This window comes from Anopheles funestus, chromosome 3RL, assembly GCF_943734845.2.
Source record: "Anopheles funestus chromosome 3RL, idAnoFuneDA-416_04, whole genome shotgun sequence".
Taxonomy (NCBI): Eukaryota; Metazoa; Arthropoda; class Insecta; order Diptera; family Culicidae; genus Anopheles; species Anopheles funestus.
Window position 1 is genome coordinate 9354993 of NC_064599.1, and position 19132 is coordinate 9374124.

General features: G+C 42.6%; 2 protein-coding genes across 13 annotated transcripts in view; both read left to right on the forward strand.

Moving 5' to 3' along the window:
* Positions 1-19132, forward strand: part of LOC125768625 (neurocalcin homolog) — a 116898-nt gene that overhangs the window by 73520 nt on the left and 24246 nt on the right. The gene's annotated exons all lie outside the window — the stretch shown is intronic.
* Positions 1-19132, forward strand: part of LOC125768624 (neuronal calcium sensor 2) — a 96421-nt gene that overhangs the window by 70920 nt on the left and 6369 nt on the right. For all 8 annotated transcript variants that reach the window (XM_049436561.1, XM_049436567.1, XM_049436569.1 and 5 more), the window contains 2 exons: positions 117-260; positions 13854-13982. In XM_049436561.1, the coding sequence (XP_049292518.1) occupies positions 117-260; positions 13854-13982 (273 nt within the window). The remainder of the gene's footprint in view (positions 1-116; positions 261-13853; positions 13983-19132) is intronic.

Here is a 19132-nt window from a genome sequence, read left to right on the forward strand (position 1 = left end):
AAAGCTTCGAACAGCAGTTACAAACAATAATGACCGTCTTATTATGCACCGGCTTGAAATGAACTAGTTTTTAAAGAGTTTTGTTTGCTTTTTTCTTCTCCTTTCTCCCTTTACAGCAAGATTGTCCAAACGGCAAACTAACACCAGCGAAGTTTGTAGATATGTACAAAATGTTCTTCCCGTCGGGCAATGCAGAAGAGTTTTGCGATCATGTTTTTCGAACGTTCGATATGGATAAGAATGGTTATATCGATTTTAAGGTAAGTTGTAGCATTAAGATTGTTTCCTTTTTAGTTTATTAAATCATTCAATTACTTAGTTTAAATGCTCGCCATAATGTAATTTCGCACAATGCGCCTAAAAGTCTGCAATCTATTTGCATCTCGAGCCTCTTAGGATGGGATGGTAATTAAAAGCTTATGTTACATACTTTTAGGCGACAGAAAATAGCGATAATCAATGAATTTGAAAGACGATTGTGCTTATTTTCTTACAAATATTAAATTTGTAAATAGTTTTGCGGTTTACATTTTCAATAGCAAACAAATATCAAAGTGTTTACTCATGTGCCAATTAAGTCATAAAATTCATTAGCAGAAACATATCAACACAAAATGTACGGCATCGTTTAACAGTTTTGCTACACTGTTAAATATTTATGAATTGTAAAGCACCATAAAAACTAAGGTAATAGACTGAAAAAGCTCACCATCTGGACTTTAATGACAAAATTTCAATACATCAAAACAACAACCTTCTCCCGCGAAGCGTTGAGCTGCATCGGGCGGAAATACGAAGCATATGATCCGGAAAATTTAACGACTTTTACCACCAGTATGCAGTCCGTTTGCCTTTCAAAGTGCAATAAAAATGGATACATAGTACTAAATGGCTCGCAAAACTCACACATTCAAGCAAAATGGTGGTACCGAACCGAACAGCGTCTTTAAAAGTGGCCATTTTCGCCTTCTCGCAAACTTTTGTTTCGCTCTCTCTCTCTCGCTCGACTAGATTTCCCCTTTTTTTGCCTGCTCGATCGCTATAAAATTGCAGATCCTTTTCGCACTACCATGTGTGTCAGGATACTAAAACTAGACACTCGCTGTTACCGCCACTCCGTTCAAAAGGCGCCAGGTGATCGGCATCGTTCCCATTCCGTCTTCGATCTTGTTACCGGTTTCGGGTTGTTTTGGCTCGAATGAACATCCCCCGTAACGGCCATCTGCTGTGCTGCTTCATTCAAAAATCCATTTTCCCCTGCCACCGAATAGCAACCACGGGCGCTGATCTCATCGTCGGTGTAAATGTTTAAAATATATAAAAAAGCGACATAAAAGCGAGCGATGAAATTGCGAATGGCGTATATGACGGTATGAAATGTTTCACTTCCGTGTGGCGGTTCACAGTACCGCCGCGCACATCATTAAATCCAGCCGCGCATCAAACACACAGCACACTGGAGCCGGCAAACGGTTTGCTCAAACACAACGGTCTGCAAAACCCGGAAATGGGTCGAAAAATTTGTGAATTCCATCGCACGCTTTTCACGTGTAATGATTTTTAATTGCCTGGTTTTGATACCAGCATTCGCTTTGTTTTGGGGGAGAGTACGTTTTTATTTGCTTTCACTACGTCTTCCGGTTTATCGCTTGTTTTTCGCGTTTATATGCGCACAATCAAAGGAAGCAAACATGGCCAACACAAGTTTTTATCGTTTTCGGACACACGTTCCTGTATGCGATTTGATTGAACATCGGTGTAGAATTGGTTGGTTTAGGATGTGCATTGAATTTTACATTGGCAGCGCATCTATTTTAAGGTCCTGTTTTATAAAGGAAGAAATAACCTTTTATGGTTCACTGTATTGTTATGCTTTGCGTGGAAATGGATATGCACTTTTGGGCATTAATGTATAAAATACATCATTTCCAGTTTTATTTCTTATTTCCTTCGCAAATAACAAAGAACCCTAATGTGTTTCGAAATTTTTTTCCCACCATTTATTCTCTGTTGATGTGACGGTAGTACCGCCGGGTCACGCTGATTAATGACATCCATCAAAGCGACGGCTTTGAATGAAGTCCGTAAAAAAAAGCGATAACCCACAGCGCGGCGCACAATTGTGACGAATAAAGTGAGATATTTTTTCGCCGAGTCCGAAATTTATCAACTCGGCGCTATCGCACCTTCAACAGCACTCCGGTACCCCGGTGGTACGATCCGTGTAAAAATTGTGCAAACTCAACACGGGCGAAAATTGAGCAGCAAAAGTCTGATAACTGGATTTTACTTACTAATAATATCACACACCGGGGTTCGTGTGTTCCTGGGCACTGGGTGCTGGTTCGTTTGCGTTCGTAAAATTTCGTATCTTCCTTCCACGCGGTTCCTGGGAAAGTCACAGTTACGCTTCACCGTTTTGTCATTATTCATAATCGGTTTAGAGATTGTTTCCATTTTTCGTCCTGATGCTTGCTCCTGGTGGCTGGAAATATAGGACACACGGTATTGGTCGTTGCAACCTTTGTTAAATATCAGCCCATGGCTGAAGGAATGGAAAATGGGTCAAGCTGTCAAGGTGCGAAATGCAATAAAAGTTTATGCGACATTTTCCTCGTTAACAAACTAGAGCCTGCCTGCAAAAAAGGATTTGAGTTTTTCAGCTCGAGGTATTTCACAAGCGACACAGTTTACCCAACGTACAAAGTAAAGTGTTGGTGGGATTTTTTTGTTGCTTCTTCTGCGGTACTGTGCTCTTTGTAATGAAAGCCGACCGATGAATAGAAAACGGGTTGAAAAATGTCGCAAACCCGAGGCTAGGTAAGTTCGTTCAGCCTAATGTTTAAACTACCATGCCTTCATACAACCCGAAAAGTAGTTCTTTCGAACTAGTATGCAGTGCTTACAGACCGCTTATATGTCTAGTACATTTTTGAAAGCTGTATAAAATATATTTCTACACGAAGCGTTGATGAATAAAACGTTCAATGAAAATATACGACGGCCAAAGAGAAAAAAAAACCGATTTGTGTGCGCCATCACTTCGTAAAGCGTGTCAGGATTGCAACTCACTTACCATCCATTTTTGCTGTCAACTGCACCGAGAAAAGGGTGACGATTTTCACCAAGCCAACCCAAAAGCATGACACTTTCATGTGGACAAATTGAGACACACGAGCCTGAAACAGTACGAGCGGCGCTGGCCGACGATAAAGGAGAGAAAAAAAGCGTTACTGATTTTTTTTGTTATAGCAACATGAACTATGTGAGCGATTGGATTGCAGTGCCAGGTTCGTCTTTACCCTGGTAGCCATTAATTTGTCACACTGTGACCGTTGAATGAACATTTATGTCACGAGGTGTTGGGGTTTTTTTTGTTGCTGCCATTGGTTTCATTTGTTCGATCAGTTCGGTTGATGTGGTTTTGGGTACTGTGGTTTGCAGATTGTTTGACATTTAAATTAAAAACAGCCAGCGTCTATTGGACGAATTCCGGTGAATATTTTAATGAAAAAGGGACACCTAGGTGTAAAGAAAACAAAATTGTAATGAAAATAACATAACTAAAGGTGTGTTGTTATGACAATTGCATACCTTTAGGCGAATTTAAAAGCGTTGTATGTTGGAAAGAAACCTTTACAAAAGCATATGAATGTAAATCATATCCTTTTTCCTAGCGAAGGAAGGTAATGTGGTCAAGTTGTTATAAAATCATATATCGAGATCGTCATCTATTTCTCTTTGTTTAAGACACTGAATCATAGCATTGAAACGTCTCACACTTTACTTAGAATTTTATAATCCGTATACATTTTCCCGCCACACAAAAGCTCCTTTTCACTCGGGATTTTCCTTCGTGGGAAACGGTTCGGCGACTTTCCGTTTGTGAGTCCGTTTATCCAGCTGAGCATTTCGTAAAGCATTCTATCCCTTTTTCGCCGAATCTGGACCAGTACCAGTGATTATGGCAGAGGATAAAGTTTTCTCACCACAACACATTCTTAACCAATGACAAACACTCCGCACAACACACACACACATTTTCCCAAACGAGCAGTTATGGGAAACCTCAACCGAAAGGATTCGGTCCTTTAGAGGGGGCACGTGAAGAAGGCAGAGGAGAATGTAAGGCAAAAACGCAAGAATAAAGTCAAATGAAAGAGAAACAAACCACAGCTTGGGTTTGTTGGTGGGTGGCGAGGGTGGTAGCGAAAGTGAAAGCTGGCATTTTCACTCTCGAAAGCGCGCGGAACGGAATGGTCCAATCCGATGGCTTCGTGACACCCCGGACACACAGCTGGAGGAGAACCGTTAGAAGGCAAAACCCGGGAACCAACCGACCAAGCTAATCTTGCCGAGCCTTTTCTCAAGGCTAAGTTTAATTAATTTTGTGGTCGCCTGCAACACAACAATAATAATTCATTCCATTTTCCATCGTTGAACGCGCGCTGCGCCGTTTTTGGTGGGTTGGAGGTTACGCCGGGTAGTCCGTCTGTGGGAGCCCACCATTTTCATTAGAAGTTTAATTGCGAAGGACTTTCTTTACGGAGAAAAATGGCTGAAGTCTGTTTTGTTGATTCGACGTTCCACCTTCGAGAGATGTGAATCGTTTTTATGAAGTAAAATTCGCTCAAGGGGTTTTTCGCTTTGCTCTCGAAAGGTTCGCTTATTATCTTTGTAATGACAGGCTTTCAACGTGAAAAAAAAACCCTTAAACATGGATGTGCGTTGATGGTAAAACATCGATGTATTAAGCTGTGATGGCTGAGATAGATATTGAATTTTCCCGTCGTGTCTTACGCACCCAATTCCAAGGATCAACAACTTGCGCACACATACACGAACCAACCCATATACACCTTACACGTCACCCGAGGAAGACAACAATCAATCTTCTTTGCGAGAGCTTTTCCCCTGTACCCGGTTACCCACCAGAGAAACGAACCCGATCGCATACACACCAACTGGGAATGGCGCTTTGGAACGGAGGAAAAAAATGGCTACCATTAAGCGACCCTTTAGTGACGCCTATCGGCGCCGATCTCGACAACCGTGTCAACGTTGAAAATTGGCTTTCAAAGAGAGGAAAATTTCAGTACATACCCGCCATCTTCCCATTTCACCTCCCCCGCTAACTAAGGCCATATAGGATGGCTTTATTGCTTCGCTTCGTTCCCTTCATCTGTAATATTGGCTGTTTTTTTGTTTTGTTCTTGTTGTTCACTTTCAACTGTGCTTTTTCATGATAATGTTCACAGAGGCGGGAAGAAGATTTCGAAAGGTCACAGCACAGCGGGAAGTTGGCAAATTTATTCACCAAACCCGGCAGGAGAGCATCTTTATGCAATAAAGGATGAATAATTGATTGTTTTTGTAAAATGTTTCAATTAGCTGCATGCAATGTGGTGGGATTTTGGGTGGGTTTTCCCCCCTTCTTTCCGCACAGTTAATCTTGTGGAAAGTGATTTAAATCGATAAAGCGCTGCCAGAATTTTAATCGAGGTCGTACAAAGATTTGCCGTTAGAGATTGAAATGTGAAGAACTTAAAAAATGCTTCCTTTATGTTGTGTAAATGGAAAGGGGCTAAGTGAAGCTTTTATGTTGAAGTACAGAAATTAGAGTTACAGATCCTTTTTTCCCCTTCATTTCAAATCCTTCAATTAGAAAGCATTTGTTCGCCTTAAATCATCAGTAGACGTGACGACCTGTTATGAAACTGCCAAAAGTATTGTACGCCCTAAATCCAACGCTAAACAGGGTTCCAAAGTGTCCTCCATCAGCGCATGAACAATTTCCCTCCCTCGCCAAAAAATGTCTTAACCGTGTTTAGTCTCGCATCGAATGTAAAAACCCCGTCACTGATGATGGGTGTGTTTGCAGCTTTCCACCGGGTTCGTTACGCTGTTCCCACGTCACTCTATAATTCCGGCTTGAGCTCGTTCATGCTTTTGTGCGGCATGATAATGTGGCTTTTAGAGACACATCGATCAAAAAGCCATAATTTTAAAGATAACACAGATCCGCCACCCGTTCCACCCCCCATTGGGCGGGTTGTTGTGTCGGGTTGCCGTGGTGCTACGGCTAAATGTTTGCTCCCGTGTACGCGACCGACGCACTTACCGATTGCTTTGACAAACGCCTGGGAAAAGGCAGCCCAGCCCGACGAAGAACCGTTTCTGTGCGCAACACATCAAAGGAAATTTTATGATCCGTGCGTCGGGAGGGAAGCTTTTTTTCGTTTCTTCTTTCTCCATGCCACAATTTCTTCGAGCGACAGAAGATGTGTTGTTTTGCGTCTTCTTAGCACCACCGAACACAGACATCGACATTGCGATGAGTAGACGCACAAAACACCGAATAAGACGGCAACGACAGCGACCGTTTTCCCGGCTCCTAGACACAGCCGCGTTCCTTTAAACAAAACACCATCCGGCAAAGGCATCGCTATTTATTTTCACAAAAGATGGGCGTTTTAATTTATTCAATTCAGCGAAAGATATGATGGGCCGGTGAAGCCGTTGACGATAACGCGAAGGGACACGCTGCTTAAAAATGAAAAGCACGTGCCACCCTTGCTATCGTTCCATTTGTGCGTGAAATGTGCCCCGCTCGGAAAGACATTAAATGCTTCAAATTTTGTGGGTGAACGCAAGTGTCCATCTGCTGTGGGCGTGGGTAAACTGAGGCGGATAACTGATTTGCAGAAACGGGAAGCGTCTGAAGCAGAAATGTTGTAAATTATTTGCTAGATCTATGAGCTTTTGAGTGAGGTTCTGACGGTGGACGGTGGACGTCCTTTTTTCCGTTCCCTAGACGACGTGCTTTCCCGAACCGCTGACAAAAAACTGGAGCATTATTTTTCAAGACTTGTATTTCTTATTCACAATACAGTTGCTTACAGTAACACTCCACTCGCGTCGACAAGGCAAACCCGTGTTCTGCTTTATTTCGGAATGTATCTCAGCTCCAAAAGGATGTCTTTCTTTCCCTCCATTTGCAAGACAGCCATTTTTGTGAAACAAATGATTCACGGTTGAATGGATTGGGTGGTTGAGTTGGTTCGCCCTCGCAAGATCCTCATGTTCGTGGTATGTACCAGCACCAACAGTATTGAGGTTCATATTTCTTGACACAACTTTGCACAAATTATAATGACAAATGGGAGTAACCACCGCTCGTGTACAATAAATGTAGCGTTCAGATCGGATATCGAATAAAATGTAGAATCGATTATCTTTCGTGGTACGCGAGCAGAGCCATTCATCCGTCGGTTGAAGTTGATTATTTATGAGGAAATTATTATTGTTCCACAACGGGTGAAAGTTTTATGTTGAAGATGTGCCTCATAAAAAAGTGTCCATTTGCAGCATGTTCTATAGCAACGGAAACTCAAACATTTAATCCATCAGTATTTAAAGCCTAAAAACTTTGTTATTGTTTGTGAGGATTAGTACACGAACCAACATCCGATACTTGTGCGATTGCCTTTCGACACTGGCAGGGGCCCCGGTACACGACCTCGGCCGTGTGTTGCTTCATTATAGGTTTCAAACTGTCGCAACTTATCGTGAAACTTTCGCACACCGCACGAGGTAAACTTTAACAAGTTGTCGCTAGTTTGTTAATAGTTTGCCCGTAATCTTCATGGCGCACCTCCAATAGCGTCATACCTTCTCCAAGGGGCATCGTAGAAATACGGCTCGATCGCACAAAAAACCTTTCGCCACGAATGGAAAACACTTATCGAACAAAGCCACAGCGCGGTGAACAAGGTAGCGATGAAGAGATTTGTTTTGCTCTTGTTGCGGAATTGAATGAGAACTTTTGCCTTTCTCGGCAAGTTTCCTTTCGAACGCGTAATATTCTCCTGCGTGCCATCCGAAGCGAATCGATCCGAGAACCATTTTATAAAGATGGCTGATGGGTAAAGTAAGCTTCTTCTTTTTTTTCTGGGTCATACTGCAACGCATCGTAACGTCTTAAAGCTGTGGTTAGCGGAAGGTCGGGCAGTGCTGTTCCCTCAGGACCAGTCGAGAGCCACTTTAAGTTCGCATGCCTGGTATGTCACCCACCCATCACCGCTGGCATTCCTTGGCTCGGCATCTTAGATTAGGAAAGTTTTATTACTTTTCGATAAGCTGCAATCGTATGTGAGGGCACTCGGGGTGAGGCGGGAACTCGCTGGGAACGGATTGTGTGCCCTGACTGGTGAGGAAACTAATATCCTTGGGGAAGCCGGAAAACGACCCGGAAGAAAGGAACGGCAATACCACCACCATAATGCGGGCACCTTATCCCTAGAGAACGCAAAAAGGCGTTCCATTTCCAGGACGTTGATTGCGATGGTTTTGCCTCGAGCACCACCATCTTCACGCGAGGAGCTATTGAAAGCACCGAACGCAACCACCATGGTCGGCAATATTGTTTTATATGAACAGGGAACGGCGGGGCACACTGTGGCTGTGGCTCATAAATATAGATCACGCAACCGATTACACAGTATCGAGCAATGATCAAGGAATGCTGTGGTGCTTGGTCTGTTTCCGTTTGCTTGTAGAATTATCTATGTTGATGATTCAAGGACAAGCAGAGGTTCCGGTTGCATGAACCAATAACAGATTTCCCGTGTCCTAATGGCATTTTCGTCAAAGCTGTTTAGCACTACTTCACTTTTTTGCCTTTTAAAAACTTCTACATTTTAAGACGTTCTTTTAAAAGTTTATTTTGTTATTATGATTGCATACTTTTAGGCGTTTTCATAAGATCAGCCACCCACCAATGACGAGATCAGCAGAGCTAAAAGAGCCTGTTTTCAGCCTCAGAATTAAATGTTGTCTCTTCAGAAGATTTTGACAAAATGATCTCCTGACATTCAATCTTCAATGTTTTGTAAGACTTAGCAATTTAGATTGTTTTACATGTACGTGATGGATTGTGTAAAACAGTTCTGATTGAGCAAACATGTGGTGTATATACAACGTCACCGGATTCTCCGTGACAGTATTAAAAGCAAAACTTTTCCAGCTCTAAAAAAATGTATCCATTCATCTTGTGCCACGTGTACGCTTACATAGGCCGCTATTTTCCTCCTTTCGGGATGCTCAGATAAGCACATCCTATACCGGTGACATTCCAGTTTCTGGGGCCCAGCGACAATCCCAGCAAGCAATGAAATCTCGGCAAGCGGGCAAAGAACAACAAGAACCGAGATTTCGTACGGCACCCGAGGGAAGAGCGAGAAATTTTTGAAGGTTTTAGTCGGTGCGAAAATGAAATCAGAATCGTGCGGATTTTCATTGCCGGCGGGCAGGTCGAGACCCTACCCTGTGTGGTTTTTGTGTGCGTTTCGCATTACGATGAAATAACGGGCCCGGCCCGTAGATATCGTCCCCGAGAGGTGGGTTGTTTGACGATCCTTGCACGCACCCCTCAGTATTGGTGTTTAGGGAAAAAAGGGAAGGATGAGGGGAAAGATGTGCCAAGCAGAAAAAAAGAGACGCGAAGAGTGTTTAAATCGACGTTTTCCACCGGGAGAAGGATTTCGGGTTTTGGAAGTGGATTTAACGCTCACAGCTCGTGCTTAATGGCATGCGTGAATGAAGTGTTTAAAGTGTGAATGGTTTGAGATGGAACTCAATTTTTAGACAGATAGAGCGATCGATATAATGTGGTGTGTTACGATGCCTTTTTTCCGTCCCATTTGGAGTGCCTTTGTGTAGATTTTCACATCGGCAATAGCAACGTCCTATGCATTGCCAATGAGGCGAATGCAAACTTTGCTGTATAATATTTTCACAATGAAAAGGCACACAAGAGAAAGGGTAACCGAAAAGAAGGAAAATGTTTCAAAATTGAAAATTATACTAGAGAAATATTTTGTTTCCAGCTAGTGTTAACCGAGCGTGCCTTCAAGATAGACTCAAACAAAAAAAGAAACTTTGTAAGGTTAGTTATGTCTGTACGCGCGTATGTATGTTGTTGTGCGCAACTTTCCTATTGTGTTTCCCGAAGAGCCTGTGGACAAATAATAACAAGCGAGTAGAACAAAAAAAAGAGAGAGAGAGAAAAAAAAACAAGCGAAACCACTTTCCCTTGGTTCTTGGTTTTTCCCACGTGTAGGAGACGAGTGTGCAAGGACAAGGCGGAGGAAAGAAAACGCCATGGAGTGGAAGCGGCAGGACAAAAGAAAACAAATGCTCTGGTTTACAGATTTTCTAGCAGTTTCTGTGGTGGAGGTCGGGGAATATAGGAGCATTTTTACACTCCTTACAAATGGGACCATTTTTCCAAGAATTTTACTCCGGCGCGGGTGGCCGTGTTCGTCTAGGAGTGGGGTGTTGTTGGGCCAAAACGGGGAGGATGTCGTCATGCTGTGGTGGTGCCGAATGGAAAGCGAGCGTTCGTGTGTAGTCGTCGGATGTCTGCCTAGGCCGCACGAAACCTCCGGGTTGTGCTTCACCCCCTTTGGTGTATGCAAATGCTGTAACAACTCGACGCTAATAAGCATCTTTTGCCGCAGTTGTTGTCCTTTGGTGTGATGTTGCACATGCCTTTCGGAGCGCTTTTTGAAAACAGAAGCCGCAGCACTGCTGCCGTTTTAGGCGGTCGTTCGTCATGTTCGCATGTATCGTGTTCCACTTCTTGGAAAAAAAACACAGTGCCGAGATTTCTTAACCGGTACTCCAAAATTCACTCGCAACTAGTATGACGCGCGCGCAACATCCGAAGAAGAATGTCCTCTTAAGCATGTTTGTTATCCCCCTTCGCGTGGTGGGGGTCTTGTTTTGTTTTCGTGTGCCAGTGTGCGCCCCGTACCCTTAGTCTTGGCCGCTGCTTGATCTTTCGGCTTCTGGAGTCAACTGGCTTTGGCTTTTTGGGAGAAGAATTGCATGCCTGCGGCAAGGAGAAAACACTACCCGGGTCACATCCGGAGGGCCACATGTACAATCGCTTGATGGAGTGGTGGAATATGTGTGCTTTTTTTGGTCTGTTCCGGCATTCATTTGTCAGGCTTCAATAAGCTGTGAACGTGCTACAATAGCCGTGACCTCGACACCAGCAAACGCTGCCAGGCGCATTCTGAACCATCCACTAGTGGGAAGAACGATTTGAAAAGTTTGACATATGGGTTACGGTTACGATCGTAAAACGTATTTCCAGCGTTTATATAATAGCTCAAAGTGGATCACGAATTCATGGAGTACTTCGAAATGGGATCTCGTATCCGTCGAACAGTACGAATCCATTTCCTCCACGATCATCTCCAACATCACCAGTGTTACCCGGTACCAAGGTATCGTGCTGTTGGACGAAGGATATGGGGAAATGTAATATTCTTCACTAGTGTCTTTTGGAATGTATGTGCAAAAAGGAAGAATCTTCGATGCAGCGTAACGATATGAGAAAAATGTGTTTCCCTAAGACACCCAAGCAAGGTTGGACCTATCTCGTTTTGTCCGGAATTGACTTTTTGAAGACCTTTCACTAGTATAACGTCCATTCCCTCTGTAGAACAACATGCTTCGGGGGAGTTGAAATATGAAATATGAAACAAAATTGGGCAAATAAACCAACTAGTGAATGAGTTGAGGCAATGCTGTTAGTTCGTACTGCATGACTGTCGGATAGAATATAATATCCATTTTGGAACTGTGCAAGAGGTACTACGTATAAGTCTGGGCAATTTTTATGCATATTTTCGTACAATCTCGTGAAGCCGGGATAACTAGCAGGATATTGGATGAAAAATTTCAATCCCCCTAAATCTTCCCCAGTGCATTACCAATCTGCTATATTTCGGGAACTCCAGTGCAGAATGTACTCCAGTGTTGTCTGTACGGGAATTTTAGAATTTAAACGTACATATCCATAACCGCCAGACCAGCCCCGATAGTTTTGCGGTACAAGATACCGAGTCGCTACACGTTTGTTCACGTTTGCAGTAAGCAAGAACTGGAAGATGATTCGTGATGATGGTGGTGAACTTTGCCCTCGTACTCATCCCCTTCGCATCCCGTGTGTCATTTTGTACACAATCCTTCCTATTTTTCGTCGATGTGGTGCATGCTGCTCTAAACTAAAGCAAGAAGTTTGGTGGAATATTCATGGGATGGAAAATGTGAATGTTAAATATGCAACGTGCAACTCGTCGTTCCAGTATTCCGCTATTTACTTTCCCCAATGCCAGGTTTGCCGTTCTGCTGGGTTGTGATAGCAGCAACACAAAAGCCGGATTGCTTGTGCTACATTCCATTCGGTGTTATGCATATGTTTTCTGCTGGCTTGTATGATATTTACTGTATTTTCAAATTATACACCTGATGCCTTCATTCAGTGTGGCAAATAATTTTGAAACTGTTTACGAACATTTTGTGTTGAATTGGGGTGTTTGAAATTTAAAATGCTACCTCCAAGCAGGGGAACAAAAGGCTATGATCCGGATCTAGATATTCGGGTTTTTTTGGGGTTCTGATTCTGATTTTGTTTGTATAAAGCTTTGTCAGGAAATTGGAAAAATCTGCTCCATAACATCGTTCGACGCAGATCAAACATCACCTCAAGTCTCCCCGTAACCTCGTGAAAGAAGATATCTCAATCGATTCACACGACAAATCACCGCACCAAATGGCCGAGACCGAGAGTCCTCGTACACAATGCGACTAGACAGTGTGTAGTCGGCATTCGAGGAATAAAAGTCGATTTGCTAAATCAAAGACGATCCTTCGACTAGCCCGCATTACCATATTGAAGAAGTGTCACCATACTTGAGGTCGCAATAGAAGAGCAAATGGCTTTCCCATCTTGAGATCATTCCTTCTGCAGACGTTGTGAGCAGCGGAACACTAGAACTCTTCGGCCACAAACAAGATAAGCTTCCACCAGCGAATGAAGCCATTCGACATAGCTTCCCTATAACGGACTCGGAACCACTTTGATGTTTGGCGCGTTGTTTGCGTGCCAATGTTTGCCACCGTTGCCGTCTTGCTTGCGCAGATTCAAAGCAGGACCTCGACCGGGAAAGGATTTTTATGCTTCGTGCGAAGCTTTTCTTCTCGCCGGATCAGAGCCGTTGAATTGGTTGTAGATTTAAATGAATCACGGCACCGCAGCTTTTGCCGTCTCTTGAGTTTCCACAATAACCGAGCGTTTTTCTTATATCGTGCTCTGTTGGTTCGGCAAACAATCAAGCACTCAAGCGGCGTTACCATAGCCGGGCTGCAACTATATTCTGCCTCCTTGGTTTGGCTGTGTAAATGCAAAGATTCGAGCTTCCACCTTGTCGGTCGATCGGTCTCTGCTGGCAAACACGCGCTGAAGGAACAGAGTTGAAGCACATCTGCATAATTGAGCGCTTTAATTACGGAAGATGTTTTCCTTGAATTAAATTTCATTAGGTATTAGTTGTTCACGCCCTTTGCTAATGTTATTATCTTCTTTGTGATTCTTTTTTTTTCTTTCTTAGTTTTGCTTTATTGTAACCATTCTGAAGGCTGACGAGATTATTCGCCGTCTTCCATTTTCTTTTGCTGTGTATAAACTCTTTTCTTGTTTCAATCGTGAAGTGAATTGTTATTTTTTTTCTGGTTTGCAGATATCTACATGTTATTATCTACTTTTGAGATTCGTTCTTCGTGTTATCTTTAACACTATCATTCTGAATTTTGAATAGTAAACGGATTGTCTTTCAAATTATCCTTTTATGTATATTTTGTTGTTTTCTTATTTTTTTATCTCCTTTTTTAATAATTCCGTATTTGTTTTAGGTTACATAATGTTTTTTAAAGCTATATTTGATTGATTTTGTAACTTTAATACTAATATTATTTTGTTACTAATTCGCGTTTCTTTACAGGAATTTCTGTTAGCTATTGATGTAACCTCGAGTGGCACACCGGAGGAGAAGCTAAAATGGGCGTTTAGGATGTACGATGTAGACGGTAACGGCGTAATAGACATTCAAGAAATGACTAAAATAGTGCAGGTAAGTTTCACCTTTAAGCTACGCGTCAACAAACACACTTAAAGGGTGCAAATTGAACCCTGTTTTAAAGAGAACGCTCATGTTTATTCGACGGAAAGGCAAACGAAGGAGAACGGTACATAAAGCAGTTTTTTTATCGAAGCGATAAGGAAAGGACAAAAACCGGTGTCATAATTACCCCTAGGGGAAATGGAAAAAAACCCGTACGAGATAATTGTATGAGTAAAAAAATAAAATACATAAACCATGGACACACCCTACATTCAATTAAAAGTGGTGTTTCACCCAGTAGTGGTGAAGAAGATTAAAGTAGGGAGTTTTACATGCTTTACAGTCGACGTTTTTTTTCCTCTATTCCATTAAAATCAATCCCTGCCGCGGTTGTTGCGATCGATGGCGGTGTATCATTATGCAGGAGTAGTACACGGGTCCTAGAGGTGCACAGGTCGATAGATGGAGGTGGTGTGATAGCTTCCACCAGAAGACATGGTGGCGCCATTTGAGCAACAGTGCGGTTACACCTACCATTGTTACTACCTTTCATCACCCCTAAAAAGGGGTGTTTGTGTGACGGCGGTCCAAAAGGAAGTAGAATGTACTACACGGTTCTCGTGCACTATGACGCAGTTAACGGGTATAATGAAAATCCGTAATATTAAGGCTTTGCCTTTGTTACCAGTGTTTTTCGTGCGTTCTGTAGTGAACGCAAACGAAAAAAAAAAATTTTATGTTTAAGCCATCGCGCACGCGACGCTCGATCTCGATTCCTTACCACAAGCACTAACCATCGTCTATCGAACAGTGTACGATGGAGTGTAGTGCACTCTCAAGCTAAAGCTGATTGCAAAATTTATGCATTTTGCTGCTGCAATTGTAACTCCCCACAAAAACTACTCGGGTGGAGAATAATAGGTGAACCTCGGGTCTTTATACCGTGAAAGGTAGCAAGGTGTAGCTTGCATTGTGTGAGACACGGTAAAAGGGAAATTTCACCTTGAAAGAGAATCGAGCAGCAGAATACCCAGGCAGAATGCACTTTTACGCATAGCATTTGCATCAGCAATGAAGTGGATTGAATTTTATTGAATTGCTTGACGTAATGTTTAAAATTCATTAATGCAAAGGATGGTAACAATTCTTCACGAAAGAAGATTGTGCAATACTTACTTTATAGCTACATTTAGAAGTGAAATGCATGGCGAATGTCTCCGTAAGTAAAGGTGAAAATCCTATCGAATTTTGTGTGTCTGCTTTATGAAGGGTTTACCCGTCGGTTGGCGGTTCATCGTGTGGCTACATCCAGCTACCAGAACCGTGATTGAAATCGTATAATATTCATTAGTTTATCGCTGTTTGCTTCATCCACCCCAACAATCGGGTGGTCCCCGATTTGCACATTATCGTAGCAAAAATCGATGCCTCAGATTGATTTCTTTCTAGCAGAGATCATATCGTTTATTGCTGCACTCACTGGCAGCACTGCCGCTCTCCGGTAGAAGGGGACGAATGAAATATTCTCTCATGAAAAATCTCATCCCAACGATGCGAAATCCTCAAATCCTTAATCAGGAACGTAGAGAATGAGCATAACGAATAACGAAAGCAGGAAAACAAATTTGAATTTCGCCGATTCGCTTCGATTACTTCACTTCACTTGCAATTTCGTATTCGAATCAGGATGTTATTCAGTGTACGAGCACAAAAAACCCGGGGAAATAATTTAATTTAAGCAGTCAGCATTGAAAATTGTCTCGATCCACCGTTCTGTGACTGGCATTCCGACCTAGATTGAAACTGTTGCAAGAGATCATTTGAGCAATATATTAAGAAAGGATTCATGATTTGTGTAGCAAAAGCGGATGACCAGTTTCATTCGTTTTTTTTTTTTTGTAAAATTATCGAAGAAATAGGTTCATTTCATTCGTAGCTCCATTCGTTGGACACATTTAGACGATGGAAAAACATTTCTTGTCGATAATGTAAGCGAAAAATTGTGTTTCACAAACGAGCAAAAAAAAGGCAACTTCTTTGTGTCACCCAACATGGAAGAGCTTTTCATTTCGCACACTGCTCGTACGGTACAGGATCTCGTACAGATTCGATTTCCCTGCTGGATAATGTTTTGTTTCTTTGTTGCGTAAAATTTATGGTTCTTCAGTAAAAAAGAGAATCCCGACTCTGGGTAGTGGAGAGGAAAAACGAAACTCATGCTGCTTATGCTTAGCGTTGGTACACCTGGTGGTGGAAAGCGAGTAAAATCAGTAACAACCGAAGAAGCAGTAATGTCGACAGAAGAATAGTTGATGATATCCTTGAGTTGCCTGCGGATCGACGAAGGAGGTTGCGGAAGTTGTGAACAGAATGTAAAATGGCCAAATGTTCTTTAACCCGGTTCGATCCCAAAACCTTCGAAGAAGTGAACGGAAGAGCTTTTTTATCAAGGGTCCCTTTTGTAGAAGGGCCTCACCGGATCCGGTCCTTTACCGGTTTTAGCAGGTTCAGTAGGGTTGAGGGTTTTCTTTTTTTTGCACAATCAAGGTTCAAGGAGAATGATTGTGTTGAGATGTTTTCCACATTTTCCAACTTGTTGTGCATCTTTTTTTAAATTTATTTTTAGTTTCCTTTTTTTACAGTGAATGTCACATGCAAAATTCAGAACTATTTCCGATTACATTTGATTGCGTTTATTCGCTGTTTCTAGCTAGTGGAGCTTGTGGAGGTCACAAGTCAGAAACCCTCGAAATCCCTCAACATGGCCCTGTAAACGAAGCGCTTTTTTCCCCCACTTCTCTGACCACCTGATGCTAGATATCAATGAATTATGAATGCATTGCGCTCGATCTCAAAATCGGTCAACGGTATATGGACCCCGAGGACATGCAATTTCATTCGTGTCTGCTCGGCTAAAACCTTCTTTAACAACTTCTTTACTGGGGTACCGACCGGGGGAACGGCATAGTCCCCCACCCCCTGATACGCTCAATCGGATGAAGATGATGATGATACCGGTACGGCCGGTGGCCGGTGTTGGTGGCAGGTGCATCTAAATTCTCATTCGCAAAATGGACAGAGCCGTTTCTAGTTTCCCCTCAGGCGACCGGTGCTGTAATTGCACCGACCATGCAAGATAGCATGATGACATGAAGAGCCGGCCGTTCAACCGAAAGTACTACAGATTCAGAACCCGAAGCGGAAACGGTCACGGCCAAGGGGACAGGCACCAGGGAGAAGGGAGAGAGTTGAAAAAAACATAAATAAACTGTGAAATGGAAAAAAGCTCTTCTGCTGAGTGGACTACGGTAGTCGGCAGAGAGTGAGCGAGGGCATTCCCTTTTTAAAAGCTAATTCCTCAAGCCGATATTGCATCCTGTGTACGGTTTTCCACACACCGTTTACTTCACAGCCCCGGCGGGGGGCTGTTGCGGACGTTTCCGTTTTAACGCTGCCACCATGACAAGTCACGATTGAAACGGACGGAGTAATATGGTTCTTAAAGTATTTGTCGTACGTGCTTGCATTTGCCATGTTGTTCCTGCTACACACGCCATAAGCTTTTACTTTCGCTATTTGATCGCAACGACGGATTAGGTTGTTGTGGTGATGTGTGTTCGAAAAAAAAAAAGAAATATTTGCTCCACTGTGTTGTGCGTTGGTTTTCCGTTTAGTTCGGTCGTATAGAAAACAACGTGTCCAATATTTTATTTGACTCTTTCTGGACAGACATGGTTGGATGTCAACACTGGTGGAAAGCTCATCGATCCACTATTGTGAAGTATATTAAAATAACCAAGGAAAAAGTCACTACAGTTAATAAAATAAGATTAAATTTTGATATAAACACCTTAAAATTATTAAAAAAAATTGTCCAAAGTCTAAAAGTATGTTATTCAACAAATATTTTAGTATATGAAACTCGAAATTAAACATTAAAATTAAATACAGTTTATGAATTTCCAACAAGATCCTCATCTGCTCTTTCGCCCCATTCCCTGCCTCATAAATGAACGCAGTACGCATTCATAATTCATCGTTCGCCTTGTGGGATCTGGTGTGTTTGTACATTTCGCTGCAGATCACATTTCAGCTCATCGTCATAACACACGTTCACCCGTATATGTACCCCGCTGTACATTTATCTGTCTGTCCTCACTGTAAGCCGCCGCCTAACACGCCTCGTGAATGAATTTATGAACGAACCATTTTAATAGCTTGTAATTTAACCTCAGAACTTATTTGTGGGTTGTTAGAAAATTTCACCTTCACCAGCTTTCTACTGCTGCTGCTAGTACGGGCCCCGTTTCGTTGAAGCAATGACGTTACACATCTCGTCCGCATCAGATGGCAAAAAGGTGGTGGAAAACCCTTTCCCGACGTTCGTACGTTCGTACGGCTTTCGCTTTTGCACTCGCAACGAATCGATGAAGACGATGAAAATTTATTGCAAAAGCCCTTTTGTAAAGTACAGTAGCCGTATACATGTGCGCGCCGGGTGGGGGGTCGGGTGGGCCATCCTACCGCACCACCACGGAGTGCTGTGTAATTAAGATAAACAGCGATCATAAATCATGGTTCTTGTTTCGGTTGTCGGTCGGCCTACTCCGGTGTTACACTCCCCCTCCACACTAAGCCTCGAATATGTTGCAGTGGAAATCTTGAGTAATTCGTCGATGATTCAGTAGCCGCGTTCCGTTTGTGTGCGGAATTTCAATCTTCCTTTTTGTAGTGTGACAGGAAGATATGAAATATGAAGCCCCATTTTCATCACGATGTAATTGTAATTTGTTCCTGTCAAAGTTAAAAATAAATAAATGAAATGTCTTTTCGCGCCTGTTGGGCATGATGCAACGCACTTTGTTTATCCCGGCTAGACTAGGGGATTCATGAGGTCACGAGAAACCAGAACAAGCACTCAATCTGGCATCTAATGGTTGCAATTAACAGTGCAAGTAATTTTCATGTAATGTTGAAAGTTTGTTTACTCCACGCCATGGTTTACTCTTGCTTTGCTGTGTGATGAATTATTATAACTTTTTGCAAAAAAACAACAACGCACCGAGCAGTGTTGGCGTCATGTGGAAAAGCCCAACTGTCTTCCAAACAGGCGCCACAGCGTCAAGCTCAGGCTTGCGAAAGTTATAAAGGTTACGGTT